This window comes from Sphaerodactylus townsendi, linkage group LG08, assembly GCF_021028975.2.
Source record: "Sphaerodactylus townsendi isolate TG3544 linkage group LG08, MPM_Stown_v2.3, whole genome shotgun sequence".
Taxonomy (NCBI): Eukaryota; Metazoa; Chordata; class Lepidosauria; order Squamata; family Sphaerodactylidae; genus Sphaerodactylus; species Sphaerodactylus townsendi.
In genome coordinates, this window is record NC_059432.1 from 21684333 (window position 1) to 21701277 (window position 16945).

At 39.1% G+C, this 16945-nt stretch overlaps 1 protein-coding gene across 1 annotated transcript in view; it reads right to left on the bottom strand.

The window, feature by feature from the left end:
• Window positions 1-257: 257 nt before the first annotated feature.
• The window catches only part of JMJD1C (jumonji domain containing 1C), a 169816-nt gene continuing 153128 nt past the window's right edge, over window positions 258-16945 (bottom strand). The window contains exons 15-26 of the mRNA XM_048505035.1: window positions 14798-14925; window positions 14371-14584; window positions 10781-10995; window positions 8752-9030; window positions 7263-7431; window positions 6318-6408; window positions 6096-6226; window positions 5491-5613; window positions 4743-4882; window positions 3419-3595; window positions 2399-2530; window positions 258-1144 (exon numbers count right to left, since the gene is read on the bottom strand). Coding sequence (XP_048360992.1) covers window positions 1055-1144; window positions 2399-2530; window positions 3419-3595; window positions 4743-4882; window positions 5491-5613; window positions 6096-6226; window positions 6318-6408; window positions 7263-7431; window positions 8752-9030; window positions 10781-10995; window positions 14371-14584; window positions 14798-14925 — 1889 coding nt within the window. The 3' untranslated portion in view covers window positions 258-1054. The remainder of the gene's footprint in view (window positions 1145-2398; window positions 2531-3418; window positions 3596-4742; window positions 4883-5490; window positions 5614-6095; window positions 6227-6317; window positions 6409-7262; window positions 7432-8751; window positions 9031-10780; window positions 10996-14370; window positions 14585-14797; window positions 14926-16945) is intronic.

Genomic DNA, 16945 nt, shown 5'->3' on the forward strand with positions numbered 1-16945 from the left:
AAGCTGTTTTTAATTATTTTTATTCCCATTCGATAAACTTTCTTTGGCTCAGCCAGTTGAACTGTGCTCTAGCAAGTGAGCAGTTTCATATGAAACCTGGAGAGGGCAGAATGATCCACAAACACACCAACAGTCCATTACAACAGCTGACATTACAGAGACACATCTGCAACCACTGAGAATGAATGAATGACTCAGACAAGCTCATCTTTAACACATGTGCCACAAACGTGAAAAACACACACAATGAGACAACATTTGATAAAGTTCTTTTAATGGAAAATGTAAAACCCCTTTCAACTTTCAATGTACAAAGCATGTGTAACACTTGCACTTTTAACAAATCAAAGCAAGCCAATGTTTTAAAAAAATACATCATTGAATGTATATATGTATATATTTACACAGCATATTAAGTTTAATATTTAGCTTTAAAAGTTCACATAAATTTTACCAAAATGAGACAAATTTTAAATAAATTACACCTTTTTGAAAATGTTTCATTGTACACTGAATAGCTTCAATAAAATACTGAAGTGTCTGTAATATCTATTTTATATACTTTATATTATACAAAGTTTACAATTATTTGGCAGTAAAATTTCAGATCATGACATGACTGCTGTGCGGATTCAGCAATATCCCAAATGCAGGCAATAGCTGGTGTTTGTGTCCTACTCACAGTAACTGTCTCAATGTAGTGAAAAATATCGAAGTTATTTTAACCAAACTGTACAAATCACATTTACATTCAATCAACAATAGAGCATAGAATTTTTTTTCCAAAAATAAATACATCTTAAATCTTTGACATTTTTGCAAATTTCATTTACACTATAATACATAACAGCAGAATGCTGCTTAGGGTTTTCCATTTCTAAAAATTTCCCCAAGCTGAAATCACATTCTGCTATCAGCTATTCTGTTGCAGTGTCAGTAGCAAGTAAATACAATGAACATATTTTCTTGGCACTGATGGTGCGTGCAGCTTATATTAGCAAGTAGACTATTATAAAAAAATAACCTTCTGAAACAAAAAGGACAGGGCACACACTTAGTTTTTTTCCATATCTTCTGTTTCATGTTCACTTATCTTCAAAGCTCTCACCATTTCTTTAACTGCATGATACAAGATATTTTTAACCTGTAAAAGTAAGTTTAGTGATTTCAGTGATCAGCACAGCTTCTGATAATATAAAAAGGGTTGGGGGAGGGAGGGGAGAGAAAGAGTGAGGAGAAAAACATCGGCCTAGTTCATGCACAGACTTTTGTTCCCAAAAGAAAAGGCACATAAGTCCTAGGCTCACACGCACCTTCACCCTTAATGGGGAGAAAATAATACACAAGCACAATACTCTGTTAATCACTAGGCATTAGATCAGTGATGGCGAACTTATGGCACGGGTGCCAGAGGTGGCACTCAGAGCCCACTGTGGGCACATGCAAACAGAGTCCCCTCACCCCACCCCCACACATCTAAGCTGGCCTGGGCCACTGGGCTCAATTATTAGCATTAAACCTAAGACCTAGTTTGGGGGAAGCAGTGTAGGTAACCCTGTTAAGCGCTGTTAAACCCACTGATTTTCATGCAAAGAATTAAAGCGTGATCCTTTACTTGGGAGTAAGCTCAGTTGCTGGCAATGGGGCTTGCTTATGAGCAAACCCTCCTAGGGTCATGATTCACCCGTTGGAAGAGTTGCATGGTTGCTTCAAAGCAAAGCCACCGACAACCATCAAGCTTACTCCCGAGAAATGAACGCCTTGGAGCCAACCGTTTTTTCTAAACTAAAACCTCAGTATTCAGGTTAAATTGCTGTGTAGGCACTTTGCGATAAATAAGTGGGTTTTGGGTTGCAATTTGGGCACTTGGTCTTGAAAAGGTTCGCTATCACTGCGTTAGATCCTACTACTTTATCCATATTCTTTCTGTGCAAGGTGCTTTCAGTTGATACAAGATGCTTCTGTGTCAACCCAGGAGCATCTTGCACCACTCGAAGAACAGGGTTGCACTTACTTGTAACTGCTTTTCACAGAGTGGTCCTCTGTGCAGGCACACATGTGTCTCACACAGGAGGAACTGGAAGGTGCTAATAGAACAAAACAGTAAGATCCAACCCTATGTATATGTCAATGGATATAGAATATAGACAACCAGTTCAACCGAAGATCCCACTTGGAAAGAACCTAATACTATAGTTTGTATTAGGGAAAGAGGAGCCTGAAAGAGCACACACAACTCCAAGATAAGCCTCTCTCTTTCCGTGAACGGATGTGTTTACACAGCCACTGTGAAGCTATCACAGCTCAAAGGAATTCTTATTGTCACATATACATTAGCAATCAGTCCACATGAAAACGAGCAAAGAACACTGAATTAGGACAAGGACTCATTTGTTACCTGCAGCTTATCATCATAATTGATTTCTTCCTTCGACAGCCTCAATTCCTGCGTTAAATGAAATGACTGCACAAGATGTTCTGGAGACACAAAGTCCTCAGTTACTTGGATGCAGCTGTGAAAATTCTGTACCTGTTCAAAAGAAAAACAAAACTTATGCTGAAAAATTCTTTGAACAGGAAAGGAGAAAAACAAACACATACAACGGCCAGTTTCATTGGGACCTTAAGTCTCTGGACTGTGTCCAGCAATCCAGTTATGAAGACCTCACAGTTTTAAAGTGTTTTTAAGGGGGCAGGATGGGTCAGAGAGTTCCTCAGATTTCAGTGTATCACTGCAGCCCATGAAACCCAGCCATTTTGTTCCTGGGAATCAGAAGACCTGCAGGCAAAGCAGATTCCTGGGGTGGGGGGTGGGGGCAGCGGCGAATGTGGATTAACAGCAACAAGGGATGGGAGCTATACTGAGAAGGAGGGAGGGGGCAACAATGCTAACTTTTCTCTCTCTTCCACTTTCCCCCTCCTAAAAGCAGCCCCAAACCCAAGTGGCTGTTCTCTTCTATAAGGATACTGCAACCCCAAGAATCAACTTTCCAAGGGCTAGAAGAGGCTGCTATAGGCAGGGGATACAGGAAAGTTCATATGCACTTGAACCAATCATTAGAGGTTCCAGCCTAAGGGATCCTAAATGTCTTTCACTCTTCCAAGAATTTCTACAGATCCTAATTCAAATGTGGTTCACAAAAGATCAAAGTGGTTCACAAAATTGGTCATCACCAGATTTTCCGACACAAACCATTCAACACACAAGTTATACAAGAAGGCAGGGAAGCTGGAAACATTGCTGATGACAAAAAGCAAATCTTCCTAGTTCTAAAAAAGTTACACCTCAAGGTGCAAAAAGGGAAGACAGACAATATTAAGACATTATAAAAGTGTTGTTGGTTATATCTTGTAATAGCCACTAATAAAAAGATAAAGTCTTGTTGAGGCATACATCTTTTGGAAAACACAGCTTTACCTGATGTAGTGTTCCAGCTGGTAAAACAACAGCATCACCAAGGAACTGGATGAGAGTACAATTTTTTATTCCATATTCTTCAAAAAGTCTTTGACGGAGTTTTTTGTTCATATACCAGCTCTGATCACGAATTGGATCATGCTCTGGTAAAACATCTAAACCTTGCTCTTCTGTTATCTGTAATACAGTTGTGATATTATATTATAAAAGACAGTCTGCTCCCGAAATCTATATGATGTACATAAATATAATTTAAATTCTTGTTAGAATTCAGCAGAAGAGATTCAAGCCCAGTAGCAACTTAAAGACCAGCAAGACTTCCAGGGTACGCCAAAGCTCCCTTTGTCAGATACAAGTAGGAATGGAGATCGATTAGCTTTTATATCCTGTATGATGCAAGGACATCCAAAATGTCTAAGTTGTACCTCACAACAATATGAGTTGTGCAAGGTCTGACTAATCATTAACTATCAGTGGATGTCAAGGTAACCAAACCAAGCTACACACCAACTTTGATTCAGGAAAAAAAATTCTTCCTGCGGAACTATAGTTTTGGACATAAAGTGAATGGTTGTTTTATTACCACACACTTTTAAAAATATTTCTGCAAGGAATCCCTTAAGACTGAGTTACTATTTAAGAGGAAAAAGGAACCCTCTGTTTTCAAACTATAATTATGCTAAGAACTACTTTAAACTGGGAGACACTGGGTTGGATCCAGCCAGCTTTTCTCTTAAGGAAAAAATGACAAGGGAGCTCTCCTTTTGACCACCAAAAAGGTTATTCTGTGGATCATAGGTCCAGAAAGGACAAAAATAATGTGGGACTGGGCCTGCAATAAGAAGGGGGTAAAAAAGCTGGGTGGAGCAACATACTGGGTGGATCAACTTGCAATGTCTATCAGGAGTTTCCTCACTAAGAAGATTTCTGATGACAGATAAGAGTTTAGAATGATCATTCATCACTTCCATTCATGAAATCATGATCACCACAGCAGGTAATCTGCAGCTTTAGGATAGTGTCAGGTATGTGCTAGGACACAAAGATCAACAGAACAACTGTGCAAGCCCCACTACCCCAATGAGGTTTCCAGCTATGTGTATAAAGCAACAAAACAGATCCATGTGCAGTAGTCGTATGATAAATGCAATTTCTTTTCGGAATAAGCATCTGCAGCTCCAGTACTGATCAAATTAAGGAGATTTACCTAAATTGTTTTTAATTCTCTTCCCTCCCCCAGCCAGGTAAGCTCAGATATAAAAATTATCAGTTTTGAAGGCAGAATTGTTGAGTTCTAATTAATATGCATCCATTATAATCTAACCTTTTGTAGAAATTCCCTTATCTTGTCTGCATCCTTGCCAGCATAAATGTGCCACAAAGCACCAGGCAATTCACTTGAATCCTTCAGCCTTTTTCTTAGAAGATCATCCAAATCTTCTTCTTCAAACTTTTTCAATACTCCTGAAAATGTATAAATGTCGTCATATTCCAGAGCTGGAGTAGACTTGCTCTACACTGAGCAATCTCTCTTGTGCGTGTCACAAAAAGACAGGGCAGAGGAAAAAAATATGAGGAGCAGCAACAAACAGACCGATATGCACTAACTAAATATCTTAAGGATGAGCACTGAGAACACAGAGATGTTATTTAAACTAAATGCACAAATCTAACAAAAGCTAATGATGAATGGCACCAAATACCTTATGATGTTTATAACACCAAAAAGTCAAAAGAACTTTTAAGGAATCTGAATTGATCATTAAATTATCTGATGGTTAATGCTGGGACTAGGACATGTTCATGAGGAAATCCATGAGTCCAGAAATCTATCCCTTATGATTGCTGCCCTACTAGTTGTCATCACTTCTTCCTGGCTCTAAAAACATAATAATCAAACAAGACTGGCAACCAGACTGCACCCAGACACACAATGAAAAAGCAAACAAGTTTTCACGCTGATGAATACTTGGTTGGAAGTATCAAGAGGACATTATCCTATTTCATTTACAAATGCAAAAGAAATGATTACAGTTTCACTGTGGTGGCAATTCACACAGGGGGTTCTTTACCTGATTTTGAGGGAACTCCATTCCCTTTTGCTATGCCAACACTGACAAGGATGTTCACAACATCAGACACTTCAATATGAAGATTTGTGGTTCCTATATCATGGTCCTTCGCAGCAGTGACACCTTTTTCCAAGATAATGTAAAAGATGTTTAATGGCATTTAAGAACGTCATCCATTTTCATGAACAGACCTGTAATTTTGTGTGTGTGTGAAATTTATGGGAGCTGGATTTTTTTTTTTAAATTAAGATTCAAATAGCCAATGAAATCAATCAAGTTTACAAAGACAAGCAATTTGTAAAGAGAAATCCGGTTCAAAAATTATCAGGATATGTGCGCTTTCCCCCTCTCATCTGAGTCTAGTGTAGTCACTGTTTGGTACTCCTTGCCATGAAAGAACTTTAGATTATCAGGGCCACATCTCGCACACTACCCTACCCTTTTGCTTTGTATGGGAACCCATATTTCCTCATCCCTACCCCCTTCTGAACCTTCCCATCTTTTATCATTCATTAATGCTGATCTTTGGCTAAGGGTTTGTGTGTTTCATCTAAGAAGGGTCTAGTCTCCTGGTCGGACACAATTATTAATGGAGATTTACTCACCATATGCACTGCATAATCTGGGTCCTAGATCTGGGCGTACAAAAAAGCTTGGCAAGTATGAAGCCAAATTATATTTTCCTTCTGGATTACAATACTCTGGCAGGGGCAAACTTTCTAATAAATCTTCATATCTGAGGAAATAAAAGTAAAAATAACGTGAATAATATTTGAGGAAGAACAGAAAACAGTAACTAAGGCCAGGCTCTCAATAAAAATGAATACCTTGCAGGCATCATGGTTTTGAAGTCTTCACCAGAAGGAATGTCTTTCAACTTCAATACAACTGACTCTCCATTTTTGATTTTTTGCCGCTCTGGAAACACACAAGACAAAGAATAAGCCATTATTACCACTGGATATAAGAATAACAGAAGCTTGTTTTCTACTCTTATTAACAACAAAATATAGAAACTATTCTGGTAAACAACTGATGCTGCCATGGTAATGATTAAGGACAGTCCTACTGCCACAGGGAAAAAACAGCTGATACCAATTTATGACATTAAGATCTTGTATTTTAAAACTGCTCCTCTCTCAATGCATATCACATTATAGTTCACTTCTCTATTTAAACTGACAAGATAGAAGACTCAAATTTGAACACGTGCTTATCTGTCGATACTATCTTGTATCTAAGAGCCGCTTTCTGATACTGATTTTCAATGATCCCTCCCTCCCACTGCAGACCCTCATATTATTGTAACTGGTACTCCTGGAGGCTCTAAACCCCACAGACAGTATTTCACAGTGATAGTGCTATGAGGTAGAGTAGCGGAAAGGGTTAATTTAAAGTAAATGGATCAGATTCATGGAAAAAATCCTTATTAAATTTAAAAAATTGGAACTTATTTTACATCACTGTATTAATTGTGATATAATCCAATCCAAAAGTCCCACTGTGACAGAGGGTTAAGGACACATTTAATTCTCTAACTGAAATCAACGTGAATTTTGGCTTAATAATGCTGCAAATTATTTTCCAATTTTCCAATAAACATCAGAAAACCTAGTAAAAATGGCAATTACCAACATGCTGCCCAAAACAATCTTTTATTGGTCAAATCTGGCAAATGCATGAAATATGAAGGGTCTATGCATCCTGACGATATTATGGTACATGTAGTTTGTTTATTTGAAACTGAAGAAAACATGCAATACACAACATACTTGAAACTTCTTCAAAACCATCCCAGAATTCCTTGACGTTGCCACTTGAAGTAATGCTGTCTTTGCAATTCAAAATATCAACTTTGAGATCACTAAAATCAGAACTAATTAAGTCTGTTTTCCACAAACTGGCATTCAGTTTCTTGTGCACACCAGACACTAATACAGGCTGCAAAGCAAAAGAGAAAAGTGACAATAAGAAATAATATTTTAAAAACAAACTGGGACATAGAAGAAATCAGCCATGAAATTACTTTTGACATATTGTCTATAAAGTATTTTCCAGCATTTTACATCAACAAATGCTAAACAGCATTCCAATCATCTACATCTTCATTTGTATCTGTGAAAATTTGCACTAATAATTCATAATCTAAATTAACTTCTGCAACTTGTCCCAGTTCACAAACTTTCTCATTACTTTATTAACTCATTTAATTGCAGCTGATTTGCAAACTGGACTATTAGGAGTTTAAACTCAATTTAAAAACTTGTAGCGTGTTTTTCCTCTATATATTTCTTAAAACATTAAAAGTCCATCAGAGGAGGCAGAACATATCCCGTGGTTAAAAACCCCCAGTGATAATACTGATATATCAATTGTGGTAACTATGCTGGATTGTGGATCTGCAAGTGTATTGGAAGCGTTGGCTAACTTTTTGTGCTCTGTCATTAGCAAATGATTATAACTGTAGTGGAGATTGTATTTATTAAACTGGTGCTGCCACTGTTGCTATTATTTTGCTGTGGTTTTAATTATGCCATTAAATTATGCCACACACACACAAACACGCACACACATATCTAACTATTGTTTTGGAGTTCTCTCAAGAAGCTTCTCCTGAATATCACAAGATAGAAACCATGTATGGGTGGTACATCTCTATCTTGAGCATAAAATTACAGGAAACAAGGACCAACCTTGTATGGTGGCAAGTGCTTTCTGTAACTGCCAGAGCACTTTTGAGTGACAACAGATATTACTGACTACACGACAGGAACAACACGATTCCATATAGAAAACTAGCTGATTTAGCACAGAGTGGCAACATAGGATGACAACAAGTATTAAGCAGCCTATTCATTCAGTTTTCTAAATGGGAATGCAAAAGCACATTACATTAATATTTTCATGTCTGCCTTTAAAAGAGGTACCAACATATGAATCATCTTCTAAAAGTGATAATTCAAACTGGTTCATACTTAAGATTTTGCATCAAACTCTAAGATGGCTCTCAACGTTTATCACATTTTGATTTTAACTTCTTTGCTGATCAAGATTGGTATGAGAATGCATTCCCCACTGTGTTGGCCACTACTGTCGATATAGACCAGTGTAATATTTTCCTGATTGGATGGGGTGGGGAGAAGAGAGTGGGAAAACCCTTTCCCTTCATAGCTGTTAAATAGCCTGTATGAAAATGAAGGCACAACCATGCCATCTTTTGCTAGCCCTATTTAAGCAGTTTACGTGCACTTTAATACATACCTTCCCTTGTTTCCAACAGTCTCTAAATAGTTTCCAGTTGTTACAGTTTTTATGGTCTCGAAGCCACAAAACATATTTGTCGCAGATCCATGAATGTGGAATGTCACTGTACAATACACTGCAGTCATCTGTGGTGAACCTTCTGTCATCCTTTGGTTCATCCTTCCCTTCAGATTTCACATTTATCTTTGGTGTTCTGTTTGGTGGAATCTTGTTTTCTACAACTGAAGCAATTATGTCATCAAGAATGTTTGGCATAGTCCTTCCACCTTTGCTATTCTATTGGGAAAATAAAATAAGGACTTCAGTAAAGTTCAGTTTTTCTTTTGGAAACATCATTACCAAATTTGCACAAAAAAGTTATTATGCTAACAATGATAAAGAATCCATTCACAATAACTATAACAATGACCGGGCCATATGGATCCATGTTCTACTTACCTTGAGGCTAGACTACTGTAATGCACTGTACATGAGTCTGCCCATAAAAAACAGCTTGGAAACTATAGTAGGTACAGAACATTGCAGCTTGGCTACTATTGGATAGTAAATGTACTCTGCAGATCGCTCCCATTCTGCAGAAACTTCACTGGTTACTAACCATTTACCAGGCTCAATTCATGGATTTAACTACCACTTACAAAGCTGTTCATGGCACTGGACTCATATTCATACAGGACTGTCTCTCTTGCTATTCTCCACTGTGACAGCTTGACTTGTCAGCACAAAGCTTTAGGAAGATACTATGCAGCAAGCAGGTATAAAACTGGCAACTGCCCATTCACAGGCACTCACTTTAATGGCTCTCTACCTCATGGAATGGTCTGTCTGAGGCTAAAAGGAAGATCACACTTCTATCATTTCATGTGTCAAACAGAATTGTTCAGGACAGCATTCCTGGAGAGAAGCAGAGCTGTGACATAATAGAACAGCTGAGGAAGTAACCTCTGTTAGGGATACTATGTTTTTTCTTCCAGTTCTTCAATCCCAGCCCCAATACATTATGACGCTTCACTAAGAATCTTTGCTGTTAAGATGCAAACATTATCACATTTTGTAATAAATAAATAATCAGGTTATTGATTGACTGAATAGCTCTATCATAAACATAATCCCCCAAGAGTCCTGGTGAGAAAGGGACTATAAATAAAAACGAATACGATATTACAGTTGCTAAACTATGATTCACTGAGCCCTGAAAGTGGTGTAATCCCACTTATTATTATACTTGAAGTACGAGGCAGTGGGCTTACAATAAATGAACTGAGTTGCTCAAGTAATGTGTGATATTGAAATGCAAGTTACTACTTCTTCAAAGTTTGTTAACAAGTTTAGATTATAACGAAACCAGCTGATTCTTTCAAGGGAATCCATGTGTTTCTCTGCTTTACATAATTAGTCATAAATCTGAAGAATTAACTTGAGCATATCGAGGGGAATCTACACTCATGCCTCAAAACCCAGCTCTCTATGCTACAACTTCATCCAAAAGGCAGGGGGCTTCCAAACAGTTTGAAATATGGCATGGCGAGGAGAAGTCTACAGTCTTTAATGGACATGTCCTAAAGAGTTATCTGGATCCCAGCCAATGACAAACTGAATGCTGACAAATTGGCTGCATTCAGATGGCCACACAAATGATAGCTAAAAAGTTCTTACACTTATGAGACCTGTACCCCATCCTGTTTCAGTTTACGGACTTCAGAGTTTGCAACAAACTCTTGTGACGACTGAACCAGGAGCACTGACAAAATGTAATCTTGTTTCATGCTTGCAAAGATTCTAAACCAGAACTATTATACCAGAATCCTGGACACAAAGAAAGAATTAATATTTGTTATAGTATCTGATTTGGACATCATGACAAATTGAAATTTGTTCCAAACCAGGAAGTATCTAATCTCAGTGTGAGTGGAGGAGGTCTGTTCATCTCAGTGTGGCACTTTACCCACTTTTTTCAATGCTATGGGGTTATCAGTTCCTTTGTATACACTTGTATCCTGAGAACAGAAGCCGGTAACATACTTACTGCAGTTCCTGAAGAATAAACTGGAGCAAAAGCAATGCCAGCATCTGTAGAGCCAAGACGTAGTTTGCCAGCTGTTGTGGTTAGCAAGTCTCGTAATGTTGACCCCTGCTCATTATTCTGAGACAAAGGAGTCGACATCTTGCAGTTGAGAGATTCTGAACTGTCTTGGTCCTGTTCTTCCTTGGCATGTTTCCCAAGAGGACAGTCTTTATTTTCTAAAATAAAATGTTTAATCTTGCATTAAACCAGACACAAGAAGGTGAACAATACTGACAGCCTGGATTTGATACCATGTTTCCCCTAAAATAAGATAGGGTCTTATATTAATTTTTGCTCCAAAAGATGCATTAGGGCTTATTTTCAGGGGATGTCTTATTTTTTCCCCATGATTTTGCACCCCCATGTGACCAGATCAGCTGCGCCCGGGAATTTGTAACTAGGACTTATTTTTGGAGTAGGGGTTATATTTCCAGCATCCTCCAAAAATCCCCAAAAATCATGCTAGGTCTTATTTTCGGGGAAACAGGGTAGTGGGGCAAGATACGTTTTAGCACTATTGTTTTATTCACTTGAACAAACCCAAGATTATGAGTTAGATCCTTTAAAAAAGGTGTCAGCACTATGTAACCATGTAAAAGGCACCCTCAACCATTTAGACATGCAGCTGAGTGTACCTATCAGAAATAAAAGATGCTGTAGCTAAGTGAGGTGGAACACCCATAATATGTGACTTCTGCAAATGGTTCTTCTATCACCGTGGTGGGGAACCTATGGCACTCCAGATGTTCATGGACTACAATTCCCATCAGCCCCTGCCAGCATGGCTAATTGGCCATGCTAGCAGGGGCTGATGGGAATTGTAGTCCATGAACATCTGGAGTGCCATAGGTTCCCCACCACTGTTTTATCATTATGCAAGAAAAAACATTTGACAATCTGATGCTACCAGAAGAGGGTACCAACACACATAAGCAAAGGAGATGCTTTCCATTTATATTAATTTTGGAAAGGGTGTGGAAAATACAGAGAATTGTGAGGTTTACCAGGAAGTCTCAAGAGTCACCAAGTACTTTTCACTCTTGCAAGCGGGTGGGAGAGAGAGGGAGAAAGAATGTGCCAAGGGAGACAAGTTGGAGAGATAATGAAACATTCTGCATGTTCCCCACTTGTGTCTTCCTTATTTTCACAGTTTGCCAGAAAAATTAATACATATCAAATGTTCAAAACTGTAAATGCATGTAAATGTAAGTAAATAAATTGCTCTTCAAAAAGCTTGCAAAAAAATCCAGTTTAACTTCAAAACATTAAAGACATTTACAGTTGTCTTGGAGAATAAAGAACTTGTCCAGAATTTGTCTTAAAATCATTCCTAAGAGTATAAGACCCCTGCTGGATCAGACAGTCCAGTCTAGTCCAGCATCCTCTCTCACACAGTGGCCAACCAGTTGACCTAGAGGGCTAATAAACATGCATAGAGTCATTTCATTAGGCATAAATGCACTTAGTCCTTTGCTAAATGGTGGCCCAAATAAATGCAGAAGTCCATCAACTTTGACCATTCTTCCTATGTACTATAGCCCTCACTATCTCTAGGCATTCTTTCATTTTCTTAATGTTTTGCAGTTACAGACTGTATTTCCTGCTTACAGACCACAACACAGAGTGCTCTGAGTTTAGACTAGACCAGGGGTAGGGATTTCCAGAAGATAAATTAGGAATTCATAATTCTATCAGTTTGGCCAATTGGCCATGCTGGTAGGGGCTGATGGGAATTGTAGTTCCTGAACATCTGGAGAGCCGCAGGTTCCCTACCCCTGGACTAGACAAAGAAGAAAAAAAAGATTCGCCTAATACAATCTGAGTCTCTGATGTGGTTAGATTTTTCCATCATGGATTTGCACATATGATAACAGAGGTTCAAATAGCCCTTGTACAAAGCAGCTAGGGAGGAAGTGGTTTTGATTGAGGGAAACCCATTCTTCCCTGCAGGGATTCCTCACTGCTCCCCAACCCCCTCTGAAGCAGGGGTTAAAGTCTTCCTTTTGATAGGGTGCCACTATTTCCTGATCTTCCCACCAGTATGTGCCAGCAGACGTATCTAGCTGGGAACAGCCAGCATGGTGTGTAGTGGTTAGATCAAGATCTGGGAGACCCAGTTTTGAGTCCCCATTCTGCCATGGAAGCTTGCTGGATGACCATGGGCCAGTTACACACACTCAGCTTAACCTAATTCACAGGCAAGTTATGATGATAAAATGGAAGAGAGGAAAACAATTCAAGTCACTTTGGGTTCCCACAGGGGAGAAAGACAAGGTGTGAAGGAATAAAATTGGGTTCTTTTACCAATAGACCTTTGTCTCACATGTACCACTCACTACCGCTTGCCTTCCTCTTTCAACATTTGTGGACTACCCCTCATACGGCTTTATGCAATAGCATGTCCTTTTCATGCTAACAGCCAGCCAGCATGACTTTTTGGGCAGCTTTAGCTACACAGACTCATACTCTCGTTTTCACCTATCCTGTTGTAATGCCAATCTATCACAGGGAAAGAGAGAAAAGACCAGCAGCACTATATTCAAGGAAAGACCTGTGCGAGCCTGTGCTAGCTTTCTTTTTATCTTTTTCTTTTTAATTAAAAAAAAAACTTTTAAAAATTCACATAAAAAGCAAACACACACACATACCAGCAACAACAAAAAGAAAAAAGAAAAAGAAAAAAGGTTAATACATAACAAAATACAACCTACTGCACATCCTATAACCGTGATGGCGAACCTTTGGCACTCCAGATGTTATGGACTACAATTCCCATCAGCCCCTTCCAGCATGGTCAATTGGCCATCCTGGCAGGGGCTGATGGGAATTGCAGTCCATAACATCTGGAGTGCCAAAGGTTCGCCACCACTGTCCTATAATGACTTCTAGCTATCTCATCTTTGACTGAAAACTAACTCTAGATTTATGCATATAGTTTTTTTCCAATATTCAAATACATTTCTGCTGTTTTATTTCAGGTTTCAAATCCTGTTACTATTTCTCTGTTTGAACAGGTTTTCCAAAGATATCCTTCTCACATAGTGATTAGAAAAATGTTTATGTATCATACCACAAAAATCCATGCCATCCAAATCTATCAAAACCTTCCCGATCTAAGATTCTATTATTCTTTAACATCACACATTCCCATAACTACATAATAAGGCAGCTTCAAAATAAAATCTCAAATTTGACAACAACCCCGCTCCCTTTCCTTTGAACCCCGAATATTTTTATATTTAATTCTTGGTTTCTTACCTTGCCAAATGAAACAACTTATATCTTTTTGCCATTGTTTAAAACATAATGCAGAGTTGATTATTGGAATGGCTTGAAACAAAAAAATATATGCCTTTTTAACATGAAATGTGCTTAGTGATAAAATATTATTTGATGTTAACCATAAACCAGGTCATTAACAATGGCACTTGGCAATTCCTTAGGTTTAGTGGTAGAAGGAAGGTTTCCCAGGATCCATGGATAGCCATGGACATTTCCCATTACACACAAAAGTAACATTTCTGGGGTTTTTTTTACAAACATAAATCTACCTTTCTTTTCTTCTCTGGCCTTTTGCTCCGCTAGATCTGCCAACCAATGAAGAGGTGACTGAGATTCAGGTGGAGTTAACTTGCTATCCGTGCTTACATCACTCCCTGGGCTTGTATTACCATTAGTCTCAGACTTTTGTGATGCTTTTTGCTGCTGTGACTCAGGGATGCACAGAGAAATTTTATTACTGTGATTAAGGACATTCTGTAAAACCTGCAGGGCACAACAGTTCAAATTAATTAGTCTGCACACACTGAAACAATTATTTTAATAGCACCTATGGCACCCTATGGTTCAATTAGGCACCATTAAATACACTTACTTGCCACGAAACAGGGTGTAAGCATACTCAAAAGTGCACCAGACTATATCCCATAAAATAATGCAAATATTGACAAAAGTATATTTGAATAAAACTGGCCTTACCTGAGACACCCCATTCATAGAAGGGAACTTGCCGACTTGTAAATTCTGTTTGCTGGCACATTGACAGTGGGATTTAATCTCATGTTTTTCTCTAAGAGTATGCATTGCTTCGAGAAGTTCCATTAGAACTAAAATATATGAATAAAGAAAAAAATAGCTTTTCCATATATAGCACAACCACTCAGAACAGTCCTCAAGGTGACAGCCTGAAATTACATACCCATTCATACGCTATAGGAAACAAAGACAGAATTCTCGAGACTGGCCTTCCTGTATGATATACTTTTGCTGACATGAGTCTACTATATGGGATTCCCAAGGGTTACCAACAAGTTCACTGTAGCAAAACCAGAGGTGTATTGGGGGGAAATGGCGCCCAGGAACAACACCTGCTCCGGGCGCCGGCGCCCCCCCCCCCCCCGTGCTCAGTGGCGGGGCTTGGTGCCAGGGGTGGCTCGGATGGACACCGCAGCAGCAGGGCAGCTCCTGGACTGGTCTGCTGCCATGGCACCCGTCCGAGTCACACTCCCACCTCCGTGCAGGTAGCATCCTGCTTCCCCAGGCCCTGCCAGAAGCCGATCTGCAGGGAGGCCGGGGGGCAAGGCACTGCAGTGGGTGGCCTAGGAGCTGGCCTGCCACCATGGTGCCCATCTGAGCTGCCCCTTTGCCCCACCTCCGAGGGCCTGGGGAGGGAAGGCTCACATAGCCGCAGTGGAAGCAGGCCAACTCCTGGCAGCAGGCTGGCTGTGTCTTCAGGCGCCTCCCCAGTTGGGTTTGAGCTGGGTCGGCACAGGGAAGGAAGGAGGTGGGGCGATTTTGCCTCCCTCCATCGTTACGCCTGGGGTCATTTTGACACACATCCTGTCCCTGTGGGACATCCTGCCCCTGAGCAAAACAGATATCCAGGGATACCTTGAATACTAATATTTATTCCAGCATGAGTTTTCATGAGCCAGAATTTACTTCCTCATATTCAATGAAACATGGAATAAAAACTTAAAATGAGCTGTTTCAATTCAATGGGAACTACGGATCCCACTGATTTCAGTTCAATCATTACATATAATTTTCTATGCAGTCAGCTCTGCCTTGTTTTTTTTAATCAAAATGTATATCATTGAAAAGTCTGAGGAATTTTTCAGTTTGACCAGTGGAAAAATTAGGAAATTTTGGGGAGTTTGAAACAAAAAAAAAAACCCTCCTAAGAAATATTTTCTCTTTTGAATGGAATGAAATGCTTTATAAAACAAAGTTTTACTCAAAAATTGGTCCAGTGTACAAAGGCCTTCCACGATACATCGTATATGTGGTTGCTGAAGGTCCTCCTGGAAGCCAAGATGGTTCGGGTGTGACACACAAATTTTTGACACACAAGATGTCCTCAAACTCAGGGAAACCCAGTTATTTTCACAAATGTGAAATGTGATGTGATAAAATTTGGCAACAATATACACTGTATTATATGATAATATTTCATTTAAATGTTCATTGTTTCAATGTTATACCATGTTTGATATCCAAATATGATGGTTCCTACCAATTCTGACTGTCTGATAGCATTTCTGTCCAAATAATATACTTTTGTTTACTTCAGAATATGTGTTCTGACTTCAATTTTTACTTTTTTCTGCCTCTCAAATGGCAAACATGTGCAAAGGAGTATCTGAATACGTTTCTATAACCTCTCAATTTCCATTTAATCTGAAGAAAATGAATAAAATTCTCCCCCTCAAAAATTCTGGAAATTTCACATCTTGGGGGGAGAACAATTCGCAAATCCCACATGACGCCCCTCAAGAATTCTACAAAATCTCAGGACCTTGAGTAGCCTAACCCCTACCCCTCCTTTTAAATGACTCATCAGCCCTCAGCATTCTGCATTCCTGGAACCCAGTCAATCCTCCTCAGGCTACACTTGGCATTTTTACTCTTTTGGATAATTTATACAGCCATATTTTTTCTGTATCCTTGGGAAATCCCCTAAGAACAAAGCAACTCCCCACCTCTTCTGAGGGTGGCCCATTGTCATGGCACCAGTTTACTATTAAACGTTGTGATAATTACACTGGTATTTAACCCTGAATTGGCCTTTTTCAGTTTTCAAACTCTGCTCAATACTTCACTTGTTTTTATTCTGTGCAGCATTGT